Here is a 27,137-nt window from a genome sequence, read left to right on the forward strand (position 1 = left end):
GATGGATTATCTTTTCCATCTTTGCCAATTTTATCAATTGTCGTATCTTGAAAAGTCTATCTTACATTCCTTCATTGTATGACTGATGATTGAAGTATCTCAATCTGTTCATTTCATCGCTGAGCCAGACTACTTGAAAGTAAATGCTAGTGCTAGTAATTTTTCATTAATTTCTAGTAACTTTAATATACAGTCGAGGTTCTTTCCTACTTAAAGCGGGGCAGGGGGAGGGGAAATTCGCACTTATAGCGGGATCTACAATGAGAATTTAAGCTCTAAGCTTTAAGAAATCGACCAATCACAATTGATTATTCTTCCATAATTCGATTGTGATTAGTCAATTTCTTAAGGCTTAAAGTATCTATTATAGACTAGGACTATTGGCTTCTGCCCACAGGACGCGGCAACGCTTGTCGCGCGACAAGAAACGACGCGGTAGCTAATCAAACGTTTTTCCACGAAAATTAAAAATTTATTGGCTACCGCGTCACTTCTTGTCGCGTGACGTAAGTTCGTGCGGTAACCAATAAACTTCTAGCTCTACCGAAAAACAATATGTTGATTGGTCACTGCTCGAAATTCTGTCGCGCGGCAAGCGCACTGTGGGTAGAAGCCATAAAGATAAGTAACATCAAATTGGCCGATCATGATGAAGAAATCTTAGTTTATTTTGTTCTGATTAGTCAATTAAATATTACTTAGGATGTGTTCGAGGAAACGCTATTAAACGCTACCGCGTCATTCTATCTTTATTACTCTTCACATATACAACAAGGATAGGATAACGCGGTAGCATTAAATGGCGTCTCCTCGAATGCACCTTTAATGTGTTTCTGCCATATGTAATATTCATATATGTAATATTACTATATAGCCAGTTGTTCTATATTGCCTATAATAATGTAAGTTTAGTGAATTTTGCTCTGATTAATCAAATTTCAATCCAATCTCAATCCTAATCCGTAGTCTGACACGTGCTTAAAAGGGAGCCGTCTCAGAAGCGAAGACGGAAGATTATATATATATATATATATATATATACACACACATATATGTTAAAATATATTTTATTTTTTATTAGCGGAGACCTCAATCCGATGCATGCGTAAGACATTCAAAATACACAGAGAGAGGAAAATATATGCCTGCATTGTGGTTATGAAACAAGATTTCTCTCTCATCCTGGCCATATAGTATTGTAGTATTACATATATGGTAATACTACTACTATATGGCCAGGGTGAAAGAGAAGTTCTACTTCATAACTACGGTGAGGGAATATATTTTTCTCTCTTTTTGTGTGTATTTTGAACGTAAATAATAAGAGAAACGCAAGTAGAGTCTCGCTTGTGGATTGGCCGACAACGGCCAATCAGCAATCAAAATCGGGAGTGTTAGGTCCGTAGCTGATTCTCTGTGTAGAGTAATTTCAGCTGACATATCAGTCCAGGTCTACAATAAATATTTTAAGCCTTAAGCCTTAGGAAATTGACCAATCACAACCGAATTATAGAAGAATAATCAATGGTAATTAGTCAATTTCTTAAGATTTAAGGTTTAAAATACCTATTGTGGACCAACATTATTGTAGACCAGGATTTAGTCCTGATCTACAATAAGTACTTTAAGCTTTTAGTCTTAAGAAATTGACCAATCACAGTCGAATGTGAGGAGAATAATTAATTGTGATTAGTCAATTTCTTAAAACTTAAGGCTTAAAATACCTATTGTAGACCGGGATTTATGAATGGGGGTTACGGTTAGTTTCTCATTATAAATAAAAAAGAAATATTTGTAATATTATTAATCAAAAGAAAGTATTTTACACATCGTTGAGACATCTCATGAATATTTTAGAAATACAAGGTGTGTTTAGAAAATAACGGGAATTTTCGTTTTTTGAAAAAAAAATTTTTTTATTCGTCTACATTAATGTTGTCGCCTTCAAAATAGTCCCCATTAGATATTATGCACTTGTACCAGCGCTTCTTCCAATCCTCGAAACACTTCTCAAACTCGATCTTTGGGATAGCCTTTAGCTCTTTCAGCGATGCGCTTTTAATGTCATCTATGCTTGTAAAACGACGGCCCTTTAAGGTTCTCCTTATTTTTGGAAATAGGAAAAAGTCACACGGAGCCATGTCTGGCGAATATAGAAACTGGGGCATCGTTACAGTATTGTTTTTGGCCAAAAATTCACGAACAAGCAATGAAGTGTGAGCAGGTGCATTATCGTGGTGCAAAAACCATGAATTGTTTTTCCACAAATCCGGGCGTTTTTTTCGGATTGCTTCACGCAAACGGCGTTGAACTTGTAGGTAGCACTCCTTATTGACCGTTTGACCTCGTGGCAAGAATTCATGATGCACTATGCCATTAAAATCTAAGAACAAAGTGAGCATAACCTTCACGTTCGACCGCACTTGTCGAGCCTTTTTCGGTCTTGGAGAGCCAGAATGCCTCCACTGGGACGATTGAGCCTTAGTTTCGACGTCATATCCGTGAACCCATGTTTCGCCACCTGTTATAACACGTTTCAGTAATTCTGCATCGTCGTTGACTTCATTTAGTGACTCCTGAGCAACTTCCATTCGCCGCTGTTTTTGTTCAAAATTCAACAAGGTTTAACATTGATACAAGTATGTATCACGTCGCTTGTATCATATAACTTATCTTGTAGCATATATCACCGTTTTGTCCGGTCGGCTATAGTCTTACAGATCTGCTTACAGGCCATGGCTCCCACTACGCCACTACTCCTAGTATGTTATGTAGTGATCAATGCTTACAGCATGGGGTGCGTTTAGAAATCCTACTCGACAAATAGAGTAGCGTTTATTAACCAATCATGATAAAAAATTCTTTGCTCTTTCTATCTTGATTGGACAATTAATTGTTACTTGATCCGTCGAAAAAGATTTCTGAACACAGTCATGTATGGCTCAAATCGAACGCGGTCTAAATCAGCCATATTAAATCCTCAGTGGAGCAGACGACATGCTGTTATCAGCTTTTATATAATATTTACAACAGGCATCGATGAAGGATTCACATTGCTTGTAACTAGGGATTTCAACTGTTTGAAATCTAGTTACTTCTGTTTAAGGCCAAACGCCAATTCTATTATTTTTTGGAATACATAAACTTACAGAAATATACTGATTGATTGGTTAATTTCCTTATTGCTTAAGTCTAAGGGAGAATTCACACTTTGACAGAAAAGGCAAAAAGGCAGAAGCCAATCAGAACTCGCTTTGGTAGTCGACAGTTTCTGCTCTATAAATCTTCAGTCTCAGTATACAATAGATGCTCTAAGCCCTAAGCCTTGAGAAATTGAGCAATCACATTCAATTATTCTTTTCATATTCGATTATGATTGGTCAATTTCTTAAGGCTTAAAACCTATTGTAGACCTGAGGTCATACATAGATTGCCATAAGCAGTAATGGCTTCTGCCCACAGGACGCGAAAACGTTTGGCACGCGGCGGAAGTTCGGGGGGTAGCCAATAAACTTCTAGTTCTTATCGAAAAATGACGTGTTGATTGGCTACGGCATTTCCTTCGCGCGGCAAGCGTTACTGCGTCCTGTGGACATAAGACTTAAGCAGCAAAAAGTTGACCAACCAATCAATATATTTCTTTAGGTTTACGTACTCTAAAACGTGGTCTACAATGGGCAGTAGAAGTATGTTTATGAAAAATAAAGGTTTGAAATTAACCAATTATAGTTGATTATTCTCTTTATATTCGAATATGATTGGTCAATTTCTTATTCTTACTTCTTATGAATATATTCTTGCCTATTATAGACCACTCAAAAGATGATAGAAGTGACGATAAATTTGGCCTTAAACAAGGTTTACAATGAGAATTTAAGCTCTAAGTCTTAAGAAATTAACCAATTACAGTCGATTATTCGTTTACACGTGTAAACAAATTATTCGCTTCAAATTCGACTATGATTGATCAATTTCTTAAGGCTTAGAGCTTAAATTCTCATTATAGATCCCGCTTTATGAACGGTGCGAGTTCGACGGGTGCAGGTTTTTAAACTTAAGTGAGGTTTTTGAACGCAACCTCAACGGCAAGTTCAATGAACTTTTATTTTTAAATGATACGATTCAGCGATAAATTGAAGTATCTTTCATTATTAAATAGTATGATGTTTAACGATATATAATAGATCAGACGATATTTCCTTCTTTAGTAACATTATTCACCGTTCTAAAATTAAGAAACACATATTGTAATGACGAAAGATTGTTTAATTACCACGTTGTTTCTTACAATGCGATATGTATATTATTGTATCCTAGCCTATATAACCGCTAATAAATATTATTATATATAACTATTATAGGAAATTAAATAATGAAACAATTAATAAGTGAACTGTAATAGATTATTATCGATATATTTAAGATATATAAATTATCATAAAGTTAATAATTTTAATAATTTTATTATTATTTGAACGTCCGTTCATTTTCCGGACATTTTCCGTTCTTTTAACATTACTCATCTGTAATATATACGTGCCAGCAGGCTCGTGTATGTCAAAATCTGTATGTGTATGCCGTAAAAAAGTTCATATATAGTTATATTAAGTAAGTTTAGTTATATAAGTAAGTTTAGTTAAGTAAGTTTAATTATATTAAATAGTTATATTAAATAATAATCATGCGTATATAGAGATAGAATAATTAGAATGAAAATTCTACATTGAGAGAACATTAATTTCACGACAAAATTGCACAAGTCCTCTTGTAGCCGTGATCGTCTAGTGGTTAGGACCCTACGTTGTGGCCGTAGTAACCCAGGTTCGAATCCTGGTCACGGCAATGTCCGATAGTGTGGCATTGTCACGGTAGAGGTTTTCTTTTTTTCTCACAATTTTCCGACGCAATAATTTAGACTGTAAAAGATGAAAAAGTAAAATGGAATTATCCGTACACAGAGAGACGTATAGAAAATGTTTTGTCAAGCATTTTATTTTACTTTTATATAGTTTTATAGAAGCATTTATATTCAGTTTCAAATGTGCAGCATGAATTTAAAAAAGCATGAATTTAAATGAGAATTAAAAAATCGGGAATAAGAAAAGTTTTTCGAATAAAAGATATCTACAATTTATGTTGCGGGGGTATTCTTTGTATGCTTGAACGTAACACATAAATATGTATACAAAAGTTGGATACACGTGTAAACAAATTTTTTTATGCGTAAAATAATTATTCTATTAATATATATATATGTTTAGCTTTCATATTTCAGACACTATTCTAGATGGTATAGAATTATGATTATATAGGATTATGTAAGTAGAGGATACACCACACATCATTATAGAGTAACAGTTGATATGTTTTTGCAATATATAACAGATATTATTGAACTCAATGTTTTTCATTTTAGTTGTACACGACAGTTTACATAAAACACGTGTTATTCAGTATTACTATGTTCGCCTCTCTGCAGTTCGTCTTTACCATCCAGTTATGAGTCACGAACAAGAAATGGAAGAAGCAACGGATGGAGAGATGATTACAAATGACGGCAACGTACCGGACGTAAAGGTGACTTTAATATCTTCTATGAGTTTAATATTGAATGAACAAAAGTTTTATGATATTCTGGAAATTTGGTTGCGGAAAAAGTATCACAACTTTACTCTTCTGCTTGTATCCGCTACGTAAACAGGCAGGTAAGCAGGTAACTATGGTCACCAGGTGAATACACAGTACTGCTTGAGTGGGGGATGGACGAGGAAGGAGCAGCGTTCTCCGGGTGGCGACGGTACAACTCGCAGTCTCGTTTGGCGCGCGTTCGTCATCGGTCGTGGTCGCGCGGGTGTAAGAGGTGAAAGAGTGGCTCATAGGGGAGGAGAGGAGAGGAGAGGAGTGGAGAAGAGAGAAGAGGAAAGGAGAACAAGAAAGAACTTTGCAAAGAATCTTACTCGACGGTACGAACGAAGCAAACGGAAGAAAGAAAAATCAGTGTGCACAGGATGCCAACTGCGTGAGAGGACGAAGGGGACCACCGTGCGTACAACGTGACGGAAAATGCGGCCGCAACACGTCGTGGCAGGTGAGTCAGGCCCCCCTGAGTCAAGTCGCCATCGCTAAGCGCGTCGTCGGGCCCCGCGAGCGTCCGATCGTACGAAGTTGTGCTTCCTACTTCTACTCGGTAGGTATAATTGCGTAGAATCTTTCGATCGCTTTGACATGAGATACATTTTTATGGTCGTAACGAAAAATGTTATGGAATCGAAAAATGTCAATAATCGCAGAAAATCATGATTTACATCGCAAATTCCGACGTGTAAAAACGTATCAAGATGCGAGATCCAGCGATTGATCGTTGACTCGCGTTGATTAACGATAACTTCCGCGATGAATCGTGGATGCGAGATCGACCGTAAAAAAACTATAATGAATCGCGATGTAACAATCTATAGGAAGTTAAGTTGATGCTACAAATCATCAAAATGGTCTTCTTCATTCGCGACAATTTTTCACTCACTATGCGGTATGGTACGCAATGCATCTGATACAAATATTCTTAATTTTTCTGGAACGCGAAACTAATGTAGGATTGTATAGCAATTTATATAGAGTTATGATCGGTCGTTAAATCTCTGGTATAATTTGAGTATTTGCGAGTGAGGAACGTTGAAATTGCTAAGGGCCGGTTTTATAATCTCCGATTAACTTAATCGGTTGATTATTTCATTGGAATTGATTAATTGCATTTGTCGTTAAGCAGAATTGATAAGAATTAATCACGTTGAAATATTTAATCGGTTGGTTAATCGGAGATTGTAAAACTAGGGGCAAGTCGGCTAAATTAAGAAAATTGCGATCGATATTCTTGGTTCGTTAAATTTATGTATATATATACAAAAGATCGGCCGAATCGATTCAGAGCCGCACAAACGTTTCATTAAGTAATTTACGAATGAATCTGGACAATTGTAGCAAGCGGGGGAGTCCATGCTTCTGCACACTTGATGGTCCATCCATCGACTGATACTGTTATAGACGCTCATGAGCGTTAACGCTATACTATTCAGCCGCTATACAGCCGAAAAGCTGTATCGTTACGCGTATTTCGAGGCGTAGTCTGGCGTTTCTGCGACTGACAAAGAGGCTTGTGGCTTTTGACGTCCTGTTTCTGCCTATGTTTTTGCCGATAACATTTGATATGCACCTGCGAAGTGATAATAATGAGTAAAAAGATGATAGTATCCGAAAATATCGCTATAAGATGTGTGAAAAAAACTACGATTATATGAAAAAAATTATTGGTAAAACTGGTAAAACTATTGTTTTTCAATAGTATACCAGTAGTCTGGTCAATTATTGTTTTTCAATAGTATACCAATAGTATACCAATATTCACTAATATACCAATAATTTTTTCATATTCTTGTTGTTTATTTCTGTTTAGGATCTCAGGAGATATCTCAAGAACTGAGTGAATAACGTATCTGAGAAATGAAATTGGCTCAAAAATATATCCTCTGAATAACGACGAAATGTCAACAGACCATCACCAATTTGATCACAGCACTCGTCAAATGCATAAGTAAAATCCATTGGGCGGATCGTACCGTCAGTTAATGACACGGAAATAATTGAGCAGCGCGCTAAATTTCCGGTTGCTAATCATTAAAAAGAATAAATGTGGAACCGAAATTAGGTAGAATGTAAAATAAGAACAAAAAAAACAAGTAAGAACGTTGAAGAAATGGAATTCGTTTCGACTGATCAAAATTAGGCTTATATCTATAAATTTATGTGTGCCGAGAGCAGACGATTAACATTGGAGACATTTATTTTGCTACTTTGGAAAAATGTAATCCAGATGTAGACACTGCCTAATTTTTCATCCTCTTTTTGTTCGTAACTTGTATCGCGTGTATGCAACGTGATAACGAAACTATTGAAATCTCCTGCGAGTGAGTTCAATACTAGATGGCATGATAAGGGAAAGTCTCTTCTTAGCGCATTATAACGAAATTTTAAACTATAATTTTACCAACTTTTAGTCGCACGCAAAACATCTTTATATAACATATTTTGTATACGATTTTCAAATTAGTTAAAATGTATCGATTTTTATATACATACTTTTAATTATTCTATATATATAAAATTTGTTGAATTTGCCATAATACAAATGTCTTTTAATTACATTTTTCAAATTTGCACTCGTGTGCACGACAAAAGATCTATAACAGTAGCGAAGGAGGGGAAAACATAGAGAGAGAGAGAGAGTAGTTATAACGTAACGCGAATAATGAAATTTTTAACAAACGAGGACAAAACAGTTAGTCGTTTCCTACTGCATCGTATACATGACAATGAAAGACTGTGATTGTGTGCGACGCAAAATGTAATCGTGACGCACATCATGTCTGATATCAATCCTCGCAATGAATCCTGCGATATAATCAAAAGCAACAGTAGCCCGAGTCGAAATATACCTGAAGTCGAGCGCAGATAGAAGCCGCATCAACACGAGTCGTCGTATCATTGTTCTAATATTCCTGCGTTTTTATTATCCTACTGTTTTATTTATTCTTTATCACATTTTATGCCACGCGGGTATGGAACAATATCATACATACTGGCATATTCGTCACAAAATTAGACATCGCAAAATTTGTCGGATTAAACTTTTGAAACAATATAAAATCATCATTAAATATATTGATGTCATATATTGATTTACTTAACTTAAACCACCATTAGTTTTGAAATCTCCGATTGCGGAGTCTGCAGGGCGAATCGCGTGGTCCCACATACCTGACGTGCAGGATATCGATCGCTCAAAATCTCATTGTAATATCGCGTTCGCGACGTCGTAGAACGAGCCGTCTCTATAAGAGGCTTTTTTGCGGAATAAAAAAAAACATTTAATTACCAGGTGCAATTATCGTAGAAGCGACGGTCCGCGTGCAATCTCCGCCTCTTGAAAGTTCGGTGATTAGATCGACGACATGCGACGCGCCAGTTCAAAGGACAACAAGAGTGCATTAGATGCGATGTAAGCTTCGCGTGTGTAGCTCCAAAGAATCTCTCTGCACTTATCTCTACATAACTACCTTCCTCCTCTTATTTTATTATCGTTTTATTTTTCTGAAATCACTAAGTTTAAAGTAACATCATTAATTTATTGTGAAAAATTTTCACTGTCTTGTTTCATTTGATCTGTTGGACAAATTTCGCAGTTGTTTATTTGTTACACAATACTCCTCAAAATATATTAATTTCATAATTAATTGATATTAGTTGTATAAATAATACGTCTCAGAAAAATTACATGAAAACATTTCAACTTATTCTTAATTCGAAAGAGTGTGTATACTTGTTTCTCCAGTTAGAATTTTTCTATGCTGAGCTATCGAAATATACCTGGAGTTGAGCGCAGGTGGAAGCCGCATCAACACGAGTCCCTTGCTTCACGCTCAGGTGCGTGCTTTGAACGACACGCACGCACGCACGCACGTATGCACGCACGCATGCACGCGCACACACACACACACACACACACACACACACACACACACACACTTCTGAAGGTAGAGAAGCGTAGACGTTCGTTGCTACCTGCTGGACGAAACCGCCGTTAACCGTTTTTCGTTTCACATCGTAAGCGAAAGAAGAGCCGCCCGCACCTTGTATTATAGATACAGCATTACGGTTTCGCTGGAAAATTTCAGAATCGTGAGAATTTCAGACAGGAAACGAGATTTTTTACGACGTATGGGGTTTTTCATCGTCGAATTTTGTTTTAGATTTTATCGAAGAATTGCGCGTTTTCAAATTATGCGTTTTCGGATCACTCTCCTTGATGAATATAATTTTGCATCGAATAATTATGATCCGTAATCATTTGAAAGCCTAATTTTTTTCAAGAAAGGATTAGTATGAAATTCCACGAAAAGCATATGCCGCTTCATGCGTTGGTGACGCAAATCATTACCTGATTACCTTAATCACGCGTTACCTAATTTCCGCAAGCTCCTTTATTCCGCAGTGTGCGCATCGATGGATGTATTTTGCGAGCTTCGCGAGATAAGAGTGAACTTTCCCGATATATACGTATCGCACACGCGAGACATGCGATAAAACGCGACTGTTAAATACGTAATTGTCTCCTCTTCGCGAAACCGGCTGAACGACGAGACGTGTTATTTTCGGCGCAAATCGCCCGTTTTACGTCAAACTCCGTAGGACTCTCAAAATAAACGAAAGGTAATCCTGACGTGCTCCATTGAGACTATTTTCATATTCACCAGAATTCAACATAAATTAGCACGTCTATGTTCGTCATCCTTCAGGACGCTTCAGAATCTTTAGATAATCAATTTCCTGCCGGAAATTTTCAACCGGAAATCAATCCACAAACCAACGTTTGTATTAGTGTCGGTCACGAGTGCTACTAAGAGTAGATTATATTTTTGCAACTTTATTGTAAATTTGTCTCATGGTAAATTTGTAAAGATTGTAATGATCCATCATTTTCTAGAAACTAAAGTATGTAACTGAAACATAGAGAACTATTTTCAAAGTACTTTCCATTAATGTGATTGTGAACGACTTTTCTGAAATTAAATAATATAAAGAATACGATTTCTTCTTAAAAAAAATTAGGAAGGGATTAGTTTCCTCATTTATTTTCCATCTCGATAAAAAAAAACAATTTGAAGCATGATTACTTTCTGAACTCAACAATTAATTAATTTGTTTAGCTTCTTAGATTTCTCCCCCCCCCCCCTTCCCCCGCCTTTCTTTCTCTCTCTCTCTCTCTCTCTCATTCTTTTTCCACTCCTTCTACTTTACACAATGCTATGGTTCTTGACTATCGGTATATTCTGTTAACATCATCAATCGTCATTTATGGTTTCCTTTACGTAAATATCTTACGTCAATCTGGTTTTCCAACGAGGTACATTCTCGCGCGAATCTTCCTAACTGATTCGATGCTGAAACGCAATTTAGCCAATACGAGCAATAGACAATGGCGAGTGCGAGACAAGAATTCGCGATTTTATTTAACGTTAGCACGATACCATAAATGCGACTCCCTGCGACATCGAAAATTCATACGCGTATATATTGCTGGCGCATTCCACGGTCGAGTATTTTTTCGCAAGCGTTGAGGCGCAACGCATTCCCTACGTATATACATGTTTTGCATGTGTTTGGCTTTTGTCGCGTTAATTATCGGTCCTACATAACATGAGAGAATAAAATCGACTGATTCGTTATTTATTCTCTCTTTCTGTGATTTTTTGTTTGTAAAGAACGAGACGTTTTTGTTCAATCCATCTTGATAAAATCAGTTTTGTTCATTTATTATGAACCTTTTGTATTCGACTCTGCATTTTCGGTGATATACAAAAATAGGAAAGCAGATGGAAGAGTAATAATTTGCAGCGCGCAAATTTGCGAGGAAAATAAAAAAATAAAAAATAAGGAAAATAAAAAATATAACGATATAATAAAGGATTTCTCGATTTTAATTTATTATCTCAAGACATTTGCCATATTCGCATAAAGTATTTCAGCACAGTTTGTGTAACGGAAATATTCATTACGTATTCGTGTATCAAAGCATGTAAGAATTATAGCGCGTGGATTGGTCGCGAATGACTCAGCTGCGTTATAATATATACACGACATATTTGCGGAAGAGGTAGCTTCTTTAATATTATTATCATTATTATCGAGTAAAAGAATGTTTCTGACTTGTATTCGTATTAAGTAAAATGAGGGACAGATTTAAATACGGCTCGCCAACATATCGTACACTTGATATTAGTATATCAATCATGATTAATCTGTTATTAGACTACTTAATTTTTTGTATTCGAATATATTATTTTGTTGTTTCGTTCGTTCTATCAAAGATAATGAATCGGCAATTAAGATTATTACTAATTAAATAGCGTTATCTCGCCGCTAAATGTATTTCTCATCGACTCTCCTATCGGGAAGAGTGTAAGAAATGGAATCGAAGATTCGGGCTAATCTGTTCACTGTCAAAATCGAAGTGGGGTCTTCTGATTCTGTGAGATATCTTTCATTATGAGAATCCTGAGAGCCGAGCCGAGGGTTTTCTGGCGCCACACGGAGGGCCATATGCCCTTCCTCTTTCCGTGATTATCCTGGGAACATCTTAGTTTTCTGAAGCACTTACGGAATATATCCATAGAAAACATTTCGCGGCATAACATTTATCTGTAACCATATAAATTAGTATGCCTTTTAATACTCATAAATTCGAATGCCTTTTTCTCTAAAATTATTATCTTCTTCGAGAGATAAAAGATAGCAGCCAAATACAAAATCTTGGAAGTAAATCTCAACGATTGCCGGGAAAAGCAATTTTTGAGGAGAATTTCTTTTTCGAAGTTTGAGCGATTATCTTGTCTCGATGAATTGTTCTGCGAAATAAAATATCAAATAAAACGCGTTATTACAAAACAAACATTTTGCGTATTTTCAAAATGCGGCTTTGTCGAAAGGCGCGTTGGAATATTTTTCACATTCGCGTTCACACGCGGATTTCGTGCGAGTGAGCGGAGCGTAATATTACGCCGCGCGAGTCCGCTGCCTCGGCCGCTTTGCAATTTAATGCGAATATCGTGCACACTCGTGCGGATGCAACTTTCGTTCGATTCGCTGCATTTTTCCGACGTCGCGGTCGCGCTTTCGCGGTCAGTCGAATAGAAACACTCTTGTGTCTTTTCATGACCTCGGTTCCTCGAAGTTCTTATCATTTCCAAATTCCAAAGAGGGAGAGAAATGTGTAAATTTCAAAACGGATATTGTATAATATAGCGATATAGAGCATTTATTTATTTTAGATTACTTTATTTTAAGGAAGAAAATGACGACATATCGCTGTGTCTAAAAAATAATTGCGTTTCTTATTTAAATATAAGGAGACACAGAATTTTTTTGAACAATTTTCCACGACGTAAGAGGATGTCATATTAAAAAATCACTCGCAATGGTGACCCCCGTGAGATATTAGAAAAAAAAGAAACATTTCGTGCACTTTATCGTATCGAACATTGAAAATTCCTCTAGCGCGCACGAACGATATAAATTCACGTAAAAGCTTTTAGAGCTCTCACAAACAAGAAGTCTGCTTGCGAAGCTCAATAAAAGTGTACCGAATGACGAGTACATCCGCAGCAGAAGCGAATTAATACTCGAAATATTTCGTGGCGAATTATTCGGAATTATTCACGACAGCAGCGTCGAGTGGCGCTCGATATATAAATTGACAGGCGACACGTGGAACAATTGCGTCACACGTGCGTCCGTCCCGCGTCGCGTCGCCTCGTCTCGTCTCACCGCGCCTAGGCGCGATGACGTTCCGTTAAATGCCTTTTCAGAGGGCGGACGTCTGTTCGTGAAACTATCGACCTTCCGCGGCTATTGATATTGCACCGCGAGCAACAAAGCCTTGCGCGAAATTTCTGATCCACGGTTTCTCTCTTTAAATATCTCGGTAATGTAGAGAAGTTGTCTTTCGGAGAATGGGTTCGAAAGCATATTTCATCTATTTATAATGACCTGTGATAAATCTATTTTATTTGAAAATATGTCAAAGTAGTCTATACCATCACGAAAATGCGGTGCGGCTGTTTCGTGCAATCGTCGTAAATTCATCGATCTTGAGCATATCGTTGCTTCGCCTGCTAACGAGTTTCCCCTCGCTGCATTATCCGAAAAAATTGAGGTGGTTCACGACATGTCGTATTTTTAGTTTTACACATTGTCATTGCGAACGGTGTGTATCTTCATAAGGAAAAAATATATTCAGCTACGAGCGAGACACACAGGAATCTCTGAACCGCGTAATAAGCGTCAACTTGCCGCTGGAACGTCTTTCATAAACGAACAAGGGGCGTTTTCCAGTGTTGGACGGGTTTCACACAGCTCCGGAAGGTCGGCGACGTGTCGGTCAGCGCGATCGAGTCAGCGAACGCTTTCGCGAAGATTCACTCGTTGGCTCGGTAAAAGTTTATACCGTTACGAAAGATCGCACGGTCAATGCGCGCTTTTATGCGGCCGGAAAGAAACGTGTAAAAGCGGAAGCCCGAGGGAAGCTTCGTAGGGAGATCTCTAGCCGAGGGAGGGAGACAGGTAGGTAGCCAGCCAGCCAGCCAGCTAGCCAGTAAATTATTCCTCGGAGGAGGGTTTTTATCTTGCATCACCACTGGCTATCGCATTCTACCTTTGCTAAATGCCTATGCTTTGCCTTCGAAAGAACAGATGAACGAATTTCTGAATGAAAATCTCGACGAAATCTCGAGAAAAAATTGTTGGGGTTCAGCAGCATTCCAAGTGACAATGCATACCTGAGAACGTTTTTCAAAACTATTACTGGTCCTTTAGCGCAAATATTTCCGATTTTTCTGAACATGTCGAACGTGACTACGTAGCTATTTTGTACAACGGAAAATTTGTCACAAATTTTACCACGGTGTGCGGCCACTATTAAGGAGGAGCATAAATAAAAAGAGACGCTTTCTCTTTTTGATTTATACTATGTAAGAATTTCTCATCGCGACGTGCGAAATGCAAAAATATCAAGCGACATCATGTCAAAATCTCAAATTGAAAACTTTAATATTAAGTGAAAGAGGAGAAAAATTGTAAATAAATAATCTGAAAGAGAATGTAAAGACTCTCTTGAAGAATAAGAAAACGATCAGAAAAGTGTTTTCGAAATATACTGAATAAGAAAAAAATAAATTTCGATAAAGGGAGAATAGGAAAATTAGGCATGCGAGATGTTTTACATTCAAGCCCGCTTTCTCACTCAATGATAAGATCGTCAACATTGTCATCGACGCAATGACGTCTTCCTTCTAAAGACCCGCTGGCATAATCGTTGATGGATTACTAATTTTCTCTCATTTAGCTGGAATTTCCTGATGGTTACTATAACTATAAGAATTCTAATCGTCGCACTTGCACTGGATGATTGGAAATGCGCCGATATTCAAATTTAATAATGTAGAAATATACGCGACAGAACGATAAAAAATGATAAGATATTTTAAAGATAAATAAAAATTTGAAAATAAGCAGCGATTAAGAGATTGAGAGTGTAAGCAATAGTAGCGTTATACAGGCGAAAGGATAATGATTGCGATATTATTTGCGATAAGTCCAGACAGAAGACTTGTATCGTAAATAGGAAACTATTTCTGTCATCTGAGAATAGTCTCGCCATGCTGACTCAGTAGCTACACTTCGCAATAGACAAAGAAACCCCTTATTACGCGCGTGCGTCCGCCGTTTATAGACGCAATGCATAGGACGATCGTTGAATTCCCACGTGTCAGTGAACCGAAAGCACCAACCAACTCGGCCAGCTGCGCACGATACTTTTGTCCTAGTTACACTCTGCATTTGCCTCCTCCCACCGAAATTCAATTCATTCACTGCCGAATGTGAAAGATGATTTCGCCTAAAGAATTCGATATTTTTTTTAATCGTCAAACGTCAATCGTTATTTTTGCGCAGCCACGGATCTTGTTGAGGCAGGGCACGCTGAAAATCGTTCCCCACGATTTCCAGTCTTTTCCAGGACTCAGTATTCACTTACGAGAGCTTAGTTATATGACTCAACCGCGGCCGCCACGCCTTCGTCCAGCCAGGCATAATTCTCTTGCATCGTGCAAGGAACGTCGTTTTTCGAGTACAATACATCTTGTTATTCCTCGAGTTCCCGATTAGGCTAGTTACCCGGTTAGTTATAGTATCGACACCGAGTCTGCGTGACATGTTAGCTATCGTGAGTGAAAATTTACAAAGCATTTACGTTATTTAAACTCTTTATTTCCTCGAATTCCTCCGCTGCATTTCTGTGTTCGTATGATGAATTACAATTGACAATGACTGATTCGCTTTGCACGTTCTAATTGAGAGAGACATGAAGAGAAGCGAGCCGTTTATTCGGAGAGAGAAAGTGGACTGTGTTAGGGAGAGGACATTTGCCTCTTGGTGAAAAATATTTTTGATCGAAATGCATTGCGATACGCGTCTTCGCATGTAACGAAATTTATTTGTACGTTGCATCTAAAATCGCGAATGTTCGTGCAAGTTTCGACAAATTTGGACTAAAACAAGAAAAAAATGCAAAAGCGTAAATACCTCCACCGATTTTTATTAAAATATTCCGCAAAAAAACAAAAAGAATATCCGCGTGTAATTGCGATGAGAAATATGGAGCATTTTTATGTTTCTTCAGGACGTCTTTAGAAAAATACACTTGCTTCACCAATTTGTCGGTTACTTACTGGACAAAGTGATACCGGCTGATTGCAAAACTGTGAAGAGCGAAGGGGGTTGAACGGGAAATTATGCGATCGTATTTTTACCGCATTTTTCCAAGTGTTTTTAAAATATACGGCATATTTTCGCAGTCAGTTACGGATGTGTCTCGCAAATGTACTGAGCAGTACCCTCACGAATAACGTATCAAGTCGTTATGCTTTCTAACGGCGATTCGCGAAATCGTCCCGCGAATAGATTGCTGCAATAGTTTGCGACTCGTCATTGCAGTCGGGTCCAATCGTGTACATTTTCGGTCCCCCGCAGCGACTTGGAAACTAAGAAATGTGACTTTCTACCACTTAGCAAAAATAGTGCAACGAAATTAACGGATTAATCATTTTACTTCCGTCTACTGATAATGCAGTTACGCCTTGTTACGCACTTGTACTTTGGAAGCCGTCTTGTCGACGACTAGCCGTGTAAGCGTAATCTTCAATGGAAAAATGTCACAATTGTTGAGAGATTTTTTTCTAGAGATCTTGCTCGTAAACACACTTGCACACCAAACTCTTTGGCCTTCCTTTCTCTTGCCAATAGCCATTGCGGATACTAGCGCTACACTTCAAAAGAAATATCTCGAACGTATTGAAAAGGAACAAATTGAGGAGCAAGATCGTCGTGCTTCTTTACGTTATCCTCTTTCGTACGAGATTATTTGACATTGATATTTTACTTGGTATTTCTGGCACTGTTATGCTTATTCCATGAGAAAACACATCCCTCTTGTTAACGAGGTTACAAGGCATTCACCGCGTTTGTATAGTGAATATTAAGATTCGTATCGCGCGTTTTTCCACGGTAAGCGCACGCGACACGTCCAAGGAACTCAAATGCATGCGTGCCTTGCATACGATTGCATACATGAGACACTGAGAGCCACGCTAAATACGTACATAAACGGTAACCTCCAAGTAGACGTTTTGACGAGAAGCACCGGAAATGGTTCTTTCTCTCACTCATGAAGAACGAAACTTGGACGTGTCTCTTAGTGAAGAGGCTCGCGCTTATAGTTTTCAAGACGTACAAGTAGATCTCATGACTTGTAGTTTCTTACGAGTTTATTCGGGATCCAGAGATCCGGCGAGCTTAATGTCATATTACTCCCTTGGGAGGGAAGTCTGACAAATCTATCGCATATACGTGCATTCTCCATTTTTGAATCCATTCTCGGAATCCACGGAAAAGTCTTAGGTCCGTGACTATCGCAGTGCACTGTACCCGCGGTGGGAGAGAGATCGATGGAAGCCAATAAATAATGCATGATTCCCGTCTACACGGCACGGCCGCGTAAGGTTGTACTTGGAAGCGGGACGAGTGACTGTCGTTTCAAGATGAGAGAGAGAAGGATCACGCTTTCGCGGCGCGGAAGATTCGGCGAAATGGAATTTTCTCCTTATATCTTTAGCGGGCGAAAGAGAGAGAGAGAGAGAGAAAGAGCAGAGATGAATACTACCTGTGGAATCTTTACGATTCCCTTCTCAAACGTTTCTAAACGTTTGCGCAATCCGATTCGTAAGAGCTTCGAAGAACGTCCAGATAGGATTTGGCCATTAAGAAACGATTTAGCTATAAAGGATTTTTGCAATTATTTGAAAATCTAGGGAAAACATCTTCGGATGATCAAGCTTCTGTGCGATAAAGTATGTGCGACTGATATAGTCGTATGAATGAATACGAGTCTTTTCTCACGCGTAAGTGTGAGCGTTTGCGTCGCAAACGAAATCTTAGAAGTTCATCCTTGGAGATAATAATGGCGTATTCTCGGACGTGGAGAGAGGCATTATGTAACTCTGCGTGTATGCTCGGTAATAAATCGCAGTTCTTTCTCGTTGGCAATCTTGAGAGCCATTCCAGAAAGTGACTTGCTATGACTTGTATTCACCAATTTGAAAGAAAACGTTGGTACATTTCGATGATAATCGAGATTACGGATGAATATTGAATAGCGAAAAAGCAAAATTGGATTCATGCATCGTTACGTGAAAGAAGAAAAAAAATATATTAACAGTGTTTTCGCGTTATTACAGCTCTGGCCACCTTGTTGGCGGTCGCGCAAGGTGCACCGCAAGACTACAGATACAAGAATCATGAGGAGCACCATCGCGAGGCTTACTTCAACGGGTCCGCGTTTCTCAAACTGAGCTCCTTCGTGTCCGTGCATCGACACAGCGGCCTTAGCTTCCGTACATGTGATCCTGGGAGGCTGTTCCGGCAGAGGTACAACGACGACGACTCGATCAGTCTCGAGGTGACGCCCGACGGACTCCTCTTCGTAGCTGATGTTGATAAACAAACATACAAGGCCAGGCTGAGCGCCAGGTTGTTAAACAACGTTTGGCACAACGTTAATTTGTTCTTCAGGCTGGGCAATCTCACGCTAAATGCTGCAGGACATACGCAGGTAAAGTATCGAATTTATATCGGATGGATAATTGTTGCGATTTTCTTTTTTCTCTTTTTCCTTTTTTACGAGGCGCACGTGAATGTAGAAGACGTTCTGTTCAGGTAGTTGCGAATGCAACTTATAACTCCGCTGTTTTGACACTTGCCGACTATGACATGAATAGTTCGCTCATAGTTGGAGAAGGATTCAAGGGATGTATTCTGCAAGGACCTGGCATCCTCTTCAACGATAGCATCAACAACGGCGCCGTTTTTGGACCTTGCCCATCAGATACCAAAGGATGTAAGAACCACAATTATTGCAATTTTTCGACACGCGCGTAGTTTTATGTTTTTCTGACTGATTTATTAGAGTATTTTGTGATACCAGTAAACATCGGATAATCGTGCGGCAATATGGTAGATCGATATTGTAGTCGCCACGAATAAGTGGAACATCCGTAGGCGGGTTAGTTCGAACACGGAGTGATAACATTACGTGTTGCAGATAAAACGGACACGGCTGACCGAGAATTCCCGTAGACGAATTGTAGTGAGCCTCCTTTCGAGTCCTTTGTGCAAAGTCGACAATTTATTTTCTGTCCAATCACGCGCGGATGAATCGAGAGCTGCCTTTTCTTTTTTCTTTGTGGCGTTAAATTGCGAGTGCAAAGTAGAATCGTTTTCCTTTTTTTTCGTTTTTTTCGAGTGATACGCGCGCGCACACACACACACACACACACACAGTATGCACATGTGCAATTACAGAGAGAGTGAGAGAGAGAGAGAGAAATCATGGCAGTCGTCTAACGAGAAATTTTCAGGTGGCGTAAACGGCCTCGTCGGTGGTACAGTCGCTACGGCCTCCACCATGGATTTTTGCCACCACGAACCATGCATGATGCATGGCAAATGCGTTTCGCGACAGGACCGCTACGAGTGTCATTGTACCGCCCGGTACTCCGGCAACAATTGCCAGATCGACAATGGTAGACAACACATATCGAACACAGGCTTCATGGTGAATACGGGACGAGCGGATTCATACTCAATGCGCGCGTTAAAAGGAAATGTTACGACACATATGCGATGTACCATGCCGTAACAAGAGAACATCGCCCAACTTTGAGTTCTTACAAAGCATAATTAACAATAAAACGAGAATTTTCAAGTACGAAGGTTTAAGTCGTCAAACATCCCGTGGCGAATAGAATAGTCAGAGAGAATAGTACATTTGATCTTATGCTATATGATCAACTATGATCGTATCAAATTTAGATATTCGGATGTAATCTCAATAGAGCTTTATTTATCAGGAGATATGAAATCAAACGATCGATGATATCGGGAGTTTATATCTGATATTTGATCTAGCAATAATGTGCACATATAATTCAACGATTATATCGTTAAAAACAATGGGGTATGAAATCTGCATCGTCCCTCACTGGTGCTTTTCGCATGCTGTAGTTACGTATTTTATAACTTATAACATTTCATTTCCTTTCCTTCTCTTCCCTAAACTTGTCCTGTAGTTTCGTAGGAATGATTTTCTCTGCTTCAGATGCGGAAGTAACATGCTTCGAGTTATGTTTACTCGATATATAATTTCAGACGTTTCTTTCATTTACCAATGAAAACGAGTAGCTGCGAATTGATATTTTAAAACGAACAATTGCATAATCAAGTACGTGAAGGTTGTTGCATGCATAAGATATGTAAAAAAAATGTCGGGCGTTGCAATTTGTTCAAATCAGAGCACACACAGCCGTGTATAATTATTTGGAAAAAATCGACCTCTTTTTGTTGATAATGAATTAATCGGTCTACCGTTGATATTATCAAACAACTCGCCTCTGCACACAATTAATTATTAAATGTCGCTGTTAACTGTGTTGCTTCGTATTGCTCCGAGAACCTGCCAAGGACTACCTTTGACGTGACCTTCCATACGTTTCTCAGGTCCACCTTGCCAGAATACACCTTGTCGTAACGGTGGTACCTGCATCGAAGATTCCCGGGGCGACTTCAGCTGCAACTGTAAAGCCGGCTTCACCGGTAGCCGCTGCGAGTCTCAATTGGGAGTACGATTGTGCGAGCAAAGCCCGTGCAGAAATGACGGCGTTTGTCTGGCGCTCGCCGAGAACGAATACCGATGTGAATGTCAGCCTGGTTGGACTGGCAAGAATTGCGAGACCAACATTAACGAATGCGTCCCGAATCCGTGCAGGAATGGTGGCATCTGTATCGACGGGATCAATAATTATACCTGCGCATGTGACAGAACTGGGTACGTTTTTTTGAAGAAAGTGTTAATCGTCGAAATTCAATTCGATTATCGACTTATCGTAGAGACGGTGAGATAAAAGACGACGACAAATATACTTTGAAGTATCAACCATAACCGCGACTGAAAGATACAGAGATAAGAAAAAGTCACATCACAGATGCGTTAGTGCACATTAAAATGCATTAAAATGACAACTGATGTTGTCGATAATAATGACATAGATTTTTTAATTCTCAGTGACTCTCAGTTCCGCAAAAGTCTCATCTTTCTCTTTTTTTCAAGTTACGAAGGTGCCAATTGCGACGTGGACGTCGATGAATGCTTGGCGAACCCATGCCTAAACAACGGCGTATGCTATGATTACTACGGCACTTACATCTGCCACTGTCCGACGGGCTTCGAGGGACAAAACTGCGAGCTAAATCTGAACGAATGCCTATCCGGGCCGTGCTACAACGGCGGCGAGTGTATCGACGACGTTGGTACCTACCACTGCAAATGTCCGTCGGGATTCACAGGTCGCCATTGTGAATTGCGTGGCTTGTGCGCGAACGCGTCTTGTCCAGCCAACAGCATCTGTGTCGAGGACTCTCATGGACCTCAATGCGTTTGCATTCCCGGATTCATGGGCAACCCGCCTAACTGCACAATCAATTATTGCGCTAGCAATCCCTGCGCCAGCGGCGGCACCTGTACCAGCGGTAGGGACGGCTTTAACTGTACCTGCCCGCCGGAATGGAGAGGTGAGGAACACTTGGAGTCAACGATGTTGACCCAAGTCGATTTTATTTTCATCGCTCTCGAGGAGAAGATATTCTCTGTACGCTTGTGCGATTTATCGAAGGGGTCATCCGGGTGAATGAATCAGTGATTACGTGTTCGCGCGATTTTCGATTGTACACGAATGCGTGTAATCGTACGCTTCACACTGTCCGGGTGAAATGATTAGTTTCGACTAGTTGCGCGCGAATGATTAGCTAGAATTAATTTATCAAAAATTCTTGGATTAATTAGAACGAGTATATCGAATGTGGATTGGTATTAAATTTCTCGGAAAAATTTATTGATTGATTAACAATAGTGTAACTAACGTAATGCAATTTCATGCTCGACGAAAACGAACGACGAGACAAGAATGGAGAATGGAAGAGATCGTCGTTTACTCGAATTGATTCCGATCGTTTTGGAACAATTAAATTAAGGAATAACTGAAATTATTAATCGTGACGCTTTACTTGAGACGGCACATTTCACATTTCCTGCACACTTTCTCGAAATTAATATTTTTTCCCACAGAGCTAATCAATTTATCTGCAATATTAATCTCCTCGCTTAATTACTCCAATATTATGCCTCAGTCATGAGCCGCAGCATGTTCGACTTGAATCCCGATATGTTAATCTCTCATTGAAATCCGCCCGCTTTCTTAATTTATCGGCGAGTTCGTGTGTCGTGCATGGTACGTTTATCAGGAAGCACGTGTTCTTCTCCGGCCTCGGACTGGTGCAGCGTGTGCTACAACGGCGGCAGCTGCGCGGAAACTGTGCACGGGGTCGTGTGCCAGTGTCCCAGGTTTTGGACCGGGCCTCAGTGCAAGGAACCGGTCACTTGCGACAATCTGCCCTGCAAACAGGCTTCCGCGTGTCACGATTATGTGAGTGTGTGAATCACCGCATGCATCGCTTTGCACGCACGTCTCGGGTCGATTAACCCGTTCGCGCGGTGTCGCTCGCTGTTCGATCGCGACCACGGATAGAGCGAAGATGTGCTATTGAAAGAATGATGAATTTAGGAGACGATTATTATTGCAGTCGTTTTGTGGAAATCGATGGGTAATGAAGATATTCGTGCAGTTTCTATTAAATAATTTTTTGACCAACTGGTTAAGCGCAGATATCTGATTCGAAAATGACGAAGGTTGTAACGTATTCGTTGTGACACATTCAGTGACCGAAAGATAAGAAATAAACGGGTTAATCGATGATTCGAGCGAATCGTCTGTCGCGCAATATCGTTCAGTATTGCTCTATCCGTTGCTTATCCGGTGCAGTCCGGCGGTTATTATTGTACCTGTGAGCCAGGATGGACAGGATCCGAGTGTTCCATCGATATGGACGAGTGCGCCAGTGATCCCTGCCGAAACGGCGGCATCTGCATCGATCAGCTCAACGGCTATTACTGCGAATGCCTGCTAGGATACACCGGTAATCGACCCGATTTCTCGTGCCTTTATCTGTGCGTCTTCGTACTTGCGTTGTGTGCATGCCACAATTATTCTCATATGAATCTGCATGCTTCGTAGGTTCATAGAAATCCCTGGAATTTTCTCGCAATTTGCACGGTCTCCTCGGCGAGTCGGCGCGGTGTTGTTTCGCAAAATTTCTCTCTCGCGAAACTCTCCAAATTCTAATTAATTAGTTAGGTTGGGTAACGTAGTTAAACCTGACAAATTACACCGCTCGCGGTCCTATCAAAGCAATTTAACATTTTGCTTCAGCTCTTCTTTCCTTCTCTCCCTCTTCCCTTTTCTTCTTTTCAGTCGTTCATTAGAGTCAGCTTCTCCGGTGTTTACGTCCAGGCTATTCATCAGCCGCAATTTTGCCTTGAATCAAAAGGTCATCTTCTGAAAAAACAATATTTCTCCCACAGGGAAAAACTGCCAGATCAACGTGGATGAGTGTCTGTCACAACCATGTCAAAACGGTGGTGTCTGCATCGATCGTGTCAACGGCTATATCTGCAACTGCACCAGAGATTTCATGGGCGACAACTGCGAACGGGAATACGATCCGTGTGCCGTGAATCCTTGCCAGAACAATGGCAGTTGCACATTGATACCAAGATCGAGAAGAGAGTTTATTTGCGAATGCCCACGCGGGTTCGAGGGCAAGGTATCGTAGCGCGATATATCAATTGATTGCAGCATATTATTAAATAATATGTTGTTTTGTTGATTGAACTAATACTACAAAGTGGAACTTTGTTCTTTTTCCTCCCAACACTAAGATTATACTCTTGTTTCGTTCTAAAGACAAAAAGTGCAATCTAAACATTCGGTTAAAACGAACAAATTTAATAAAGCTCGTATCAGACTACAGATTGGGGATCGAGATTGAATTGAATTTAGCCAATCAGTGTAAAGTGAACTAAACTTAAGTTTAGTGAAATTTAATGAATTCTACACTGATTGGTCAAATTTCAATTCAATCTCAATCTTCAATCCATAGTCTGATACGAACTTAACGCAATATTTGTTCGATATCGATATGCGACGATACAATTTGGATTCCAGATATGCGACGTGAACATTGACGACTGTGCAGGCATAGTGTGTCCCGACGATAAAGTCTGCGTGGACGGAATCGCTGGTTATGAGTGCAAGTGTCGAGAGGGCTACAGAGATCCCAACTGCACCCTGATCGTGGACCATTGCGCCGCGAAACCATGTAACAACGGCACTTGCATCGATCTCGGCGAGCGCGGCTTCGAATGTAATTGCGAGCCCGGTTTCCAAGGCAAGTTTTATCACGTCTGTGAAAATGGAGTATATTAATCACGTGCGCGGCATCAAAAATTAATGTATAATATTTAATATTTATCATATAATAGAAAAAATCTCTCCCTCCCTCCCTCCCTCCCTTGTAAAACAAGATATTTTTATTTTATTCGAGAGTGTAAATACTTGCAGGTCAGTATTGTGACCTTGATGTGGATGAGTGCGAGCCACCCAACAATAACACACACAAGCCGTGCAACAACGGCATCTGCGTCAACACCGAGGGTAGCTATCAATGCTTCTGCCGACCCGGTTACTCCGGGGACCATTGTGACATCAACATCGACGAGTGTCTTGGCGGCCCGTGCAAGAACAATGGCACGTGCATCGACCGCGTCAATACGTTCGAGTGCGCCTGCCCGGCTGGCTATACCGGTAGAACCTGCGAGGTCGATGTGAACGAGTGTGAGAGTAACCCCTGCGTGAACGGTGCGAGATGCGTGAACGGCATAGCCACGTATACGTGCGTGTGTCCACCTGGCTTTCGCGGCGCCAATTGCGAGATTAACATCGACGACTGCGAGTCCACACCATGCATGAATATGGGAAAGTGCATCGACGGTATCAATGATTTCACCTGTGATTGCAGTGATACCGGCTTCGAGGTATACGGTCTTTTCTCTTGGTTGTAAAGATTGGCGCAAATAAACGAACAAATTTATTATTCTCTGAGACTCTTTGTGCTTAGGCGCTCTCATAAGTTGGAAATACAAACTTTGAAACTGTGCGCTAATTGCAATCAAATTTCGCGGAGAGAGAGAAAGAGAGAGATCTCTTTTTAACTGAAATTCACTTTTAGCTACGTAACGATATAATTACAATAACTACTTACATTTGCTATTGCGTAAATTTACATCTGAGCTTATATTATAATTCGGACTTTAAGGGCCTGCGTTGCGAGAAAAATATCGACGACTGTTTGTCATTCCCTTGCTTAAATGGCGGACTCTGCGTGGATGACATCAAGAACTACAAATGCCAATGCTATCTTGGTTACACTGGCAAAAATTGCGAAGTGGACGTGAATGAATGTGAGAGCTCGCCCTGTCAATACAATGGCACTTGTCTCGAGAGATCCAACAAGGAACTTTACAAGAGTGATGCCTTAACCTTGCCCGCGATCTTCACTCAGGAATTCAGCTATGTCAATGCGAGCGGGTGAGTCTAATAAAATTTCGTTACAAGACTCCATTGAGAAAGTAATGAAGAAAACGCGACTCGAAACCTAAAGCTCATGTACGCCATGTATACATTCCATTCTCCTCATAATATTGAGAGATGTTCAATTGTTGAAATTACGGCAGGTACGAGTGCTTATGCGTGCAAGGTGTTACCGGTAAGAATTGCGAGGTAAATATCAACGAATGCGACAGTAATCCGTGCCAGGCAGGCACTTGCATGGATCGCATTGGCGGTTACACCTGCGACTGCGACGAGGGCTACGAGGGCGATCACTGCCAGCACGAGATCGATGAATGCAAGAGATACAGCCCCTGCGAACACGGGGCTTGCACTGATGGCAGGGCCGATTATTTTTGCACGTGCGAGCCCGAATATGGAGGCAAGAATTGTTCGGTAGAGCTGACCGGATGTCAGGGCAACGCATGCCAGAATGGAGGTACCTGCTGGCCCTACTTGATTGACGAGACTATTCACAAGTTCAATTGTACCTGTCCTAACGGCTATCACGGCGAAGTTTGCGATTACGTGAGTATCAATTTTATACAATATATCGTGCACGAGAGAAGGGGGATTCTCTTCTTAAACTTTTAACATTACAATCGAGTTGCACGCGCGAGCGGTTGAAGTGAAAAAAGAATTTCCATTAACTAAAAATCATTATTAATTGCCAAAGACATAAAAACACGTCCATCATTCACACTTTTGATTATCGCACTCATTTCCGAAGCACTCTGAGCGGAAAAAGGTGTGTAGATATATATTCTATAGGAAAGACACGAATCCTTTGACAAGTTCCTTTTGTGCAGGTGACCACGATGTCTCTGAGCGGCAGCTCATATGTCCTGGTGAACACTACGCGCGACGAAGGCTACGATATCCAGTTCCGTTTTAGGACTACTTTGCCGAATGGTCTCTTGGCCATCGGCAAGGGCTTGACCTTCTATATCCTCGAGTTGGTTAACGGCAAGCTCAATCTACACTCCAGCTTGCTCAACAAGTGGGAGGGGGTCTTTATTGGTAGTGGCCTTAACGATTCTACCTGGCAGAAGGTCTTTGTGGCCATCAACGCCACTCACCTCGTCCTCTCTGCTAACGAAGAGCAGACCATTTATCCCATTAGCCTTAATGAAGGCTCAAACTCAAATCATACGTCCTTTCCCATGACCTATGTGGGTGGTACTACCAGCTACCTCAGGAGATTGACTCATGGGCCATCGTTCTTTGTTGGCTGCACGGAAGATGTTGTTATCAACGGCGAATGGGTATGTTGATTAATTTCTTTGGAATGCATATAATCTTGGAGATATTTTATAAAGCATAATTATATCCCTTTATTATTATATACACACATAC

The 27,137-nt window shown here is 40.1% G+C and overlaps 1 protein-coding gene, 1 long non-coding RNA gene and 1 other non-coding gene across 6 annotated transcripts in view; 2 read left to right on the top strand and 1 right to left on the bottom strand.

Annotated features, from left to right (window-relative positions):
- The first annotated feature begins 4,770 nt into the window (after positions 1 to 4,770).
- Trnah-gug lies at positions 4,771 to 4,842 on the top strand. Its single transcript has one exon. It is a non-coding gene; the product is annotated as a tRNA-His (tRNA).
- A 635-nt stretch (positions 4,843 to 5,477) lies between these two features.
- LOC106748585 (protein crumbs) overlaps positions 5,478 to 27,137 on the top strand; it is a 31,492-nt gene continuing 9,832 nt past the window's right edge. For 2 of the 4 annotated variants that reach the window (XM_014627258.1, XM_014627259.1), the window contains exons 1-14: positions 5,478 to 6,088; positions 18,402 to 18,775; positions 18,880 to 19,060; positions 19,581 to 19,745; positions 20,719 to 21,046; positions 21,329 to 21,789; positions 22,519 to 22,700; positions 23,097 to 23,250; positions 23,696 to 23,937; positions 24,339 to 24,561; positions 24,735 to 25,207; positions 25,489 to 25,760; positions 25,907 to 26,309; positions 26,591 to 27,046. In XM_014627258.1, the coding sequence (XP_014482744.1) occupies positions 6,064 to 6,088; positions 18,402 to 18,775; positions 18,880 to 19,060; positions 19,581 to 19,745; positions 20,719 to 21,046; positions 21,329 to 21,789; positions 22,519 to 22,700; positions 23,097 to 23,250; positions 23,696 to 23,937; positions 24,339 to 24,561; positions 24,735 to 25,207; positions 25,489 to 25,760; positions 25,907 to 26,309; positions 26,591 to 27,046 (3,939 nt within the window). In that variant the 5' untranslated portion in view covers positions 5,478 to 6,063. The remainder of the gene's footprint in view (positions 6,089 to 18,401; positions 18,776 to 18,879; positions 19,061 to 19,580; positions 19,746 to 20,718; positions 21,047 to 21,328; positions 21,790 to 22,518; positions 22,701 to 23,096; positions 23,251 to 23,695; positions 23,938 to 24,338; positions 24,562 to 24,734; positions 25,208 to 25,488; positions 25,761 to 25,906; positions 26,310 to 26,590; positions 27,047 to 27,137) is intronic. The other 2 variants (XM_014627260.1, XM_014627261.1) reach the window with 1 other exon arrangement.
- Positions 6,842 to 10,203, bottom strand: LOC106748586. The gene is made up of 4 exons (XR_001374771.1): positions 10,000 to 10,203; positions 9,421 to 9,714; positions 8,930 to 9,153; positions 6,842 to 7,210 (listed from the first exon to the last, which is right to left on the bottom strand). It is a non-coding gene; the product is annotated as an uncharacterized LOC106748586 (long non-coding RNA).

This window comes from Dinoponera quadriceps, unplaced genomic scaffold (genome assembly GCF_001313825.1).
Source record: "Dinoponera quadriceps isolate SergipeBrazil2010 unplaced genomic scaffold, ASM131382v1 scaffold2791, whole genome shotgun sequence".
Classification (NCBI taxonomy): domain Eukaryota; kingdom Metazoa; phylum Arthropoda; class Insecta; order Hymenoptera; family Formicidae; genus Dinoponera; species Dinoponera quadriceps.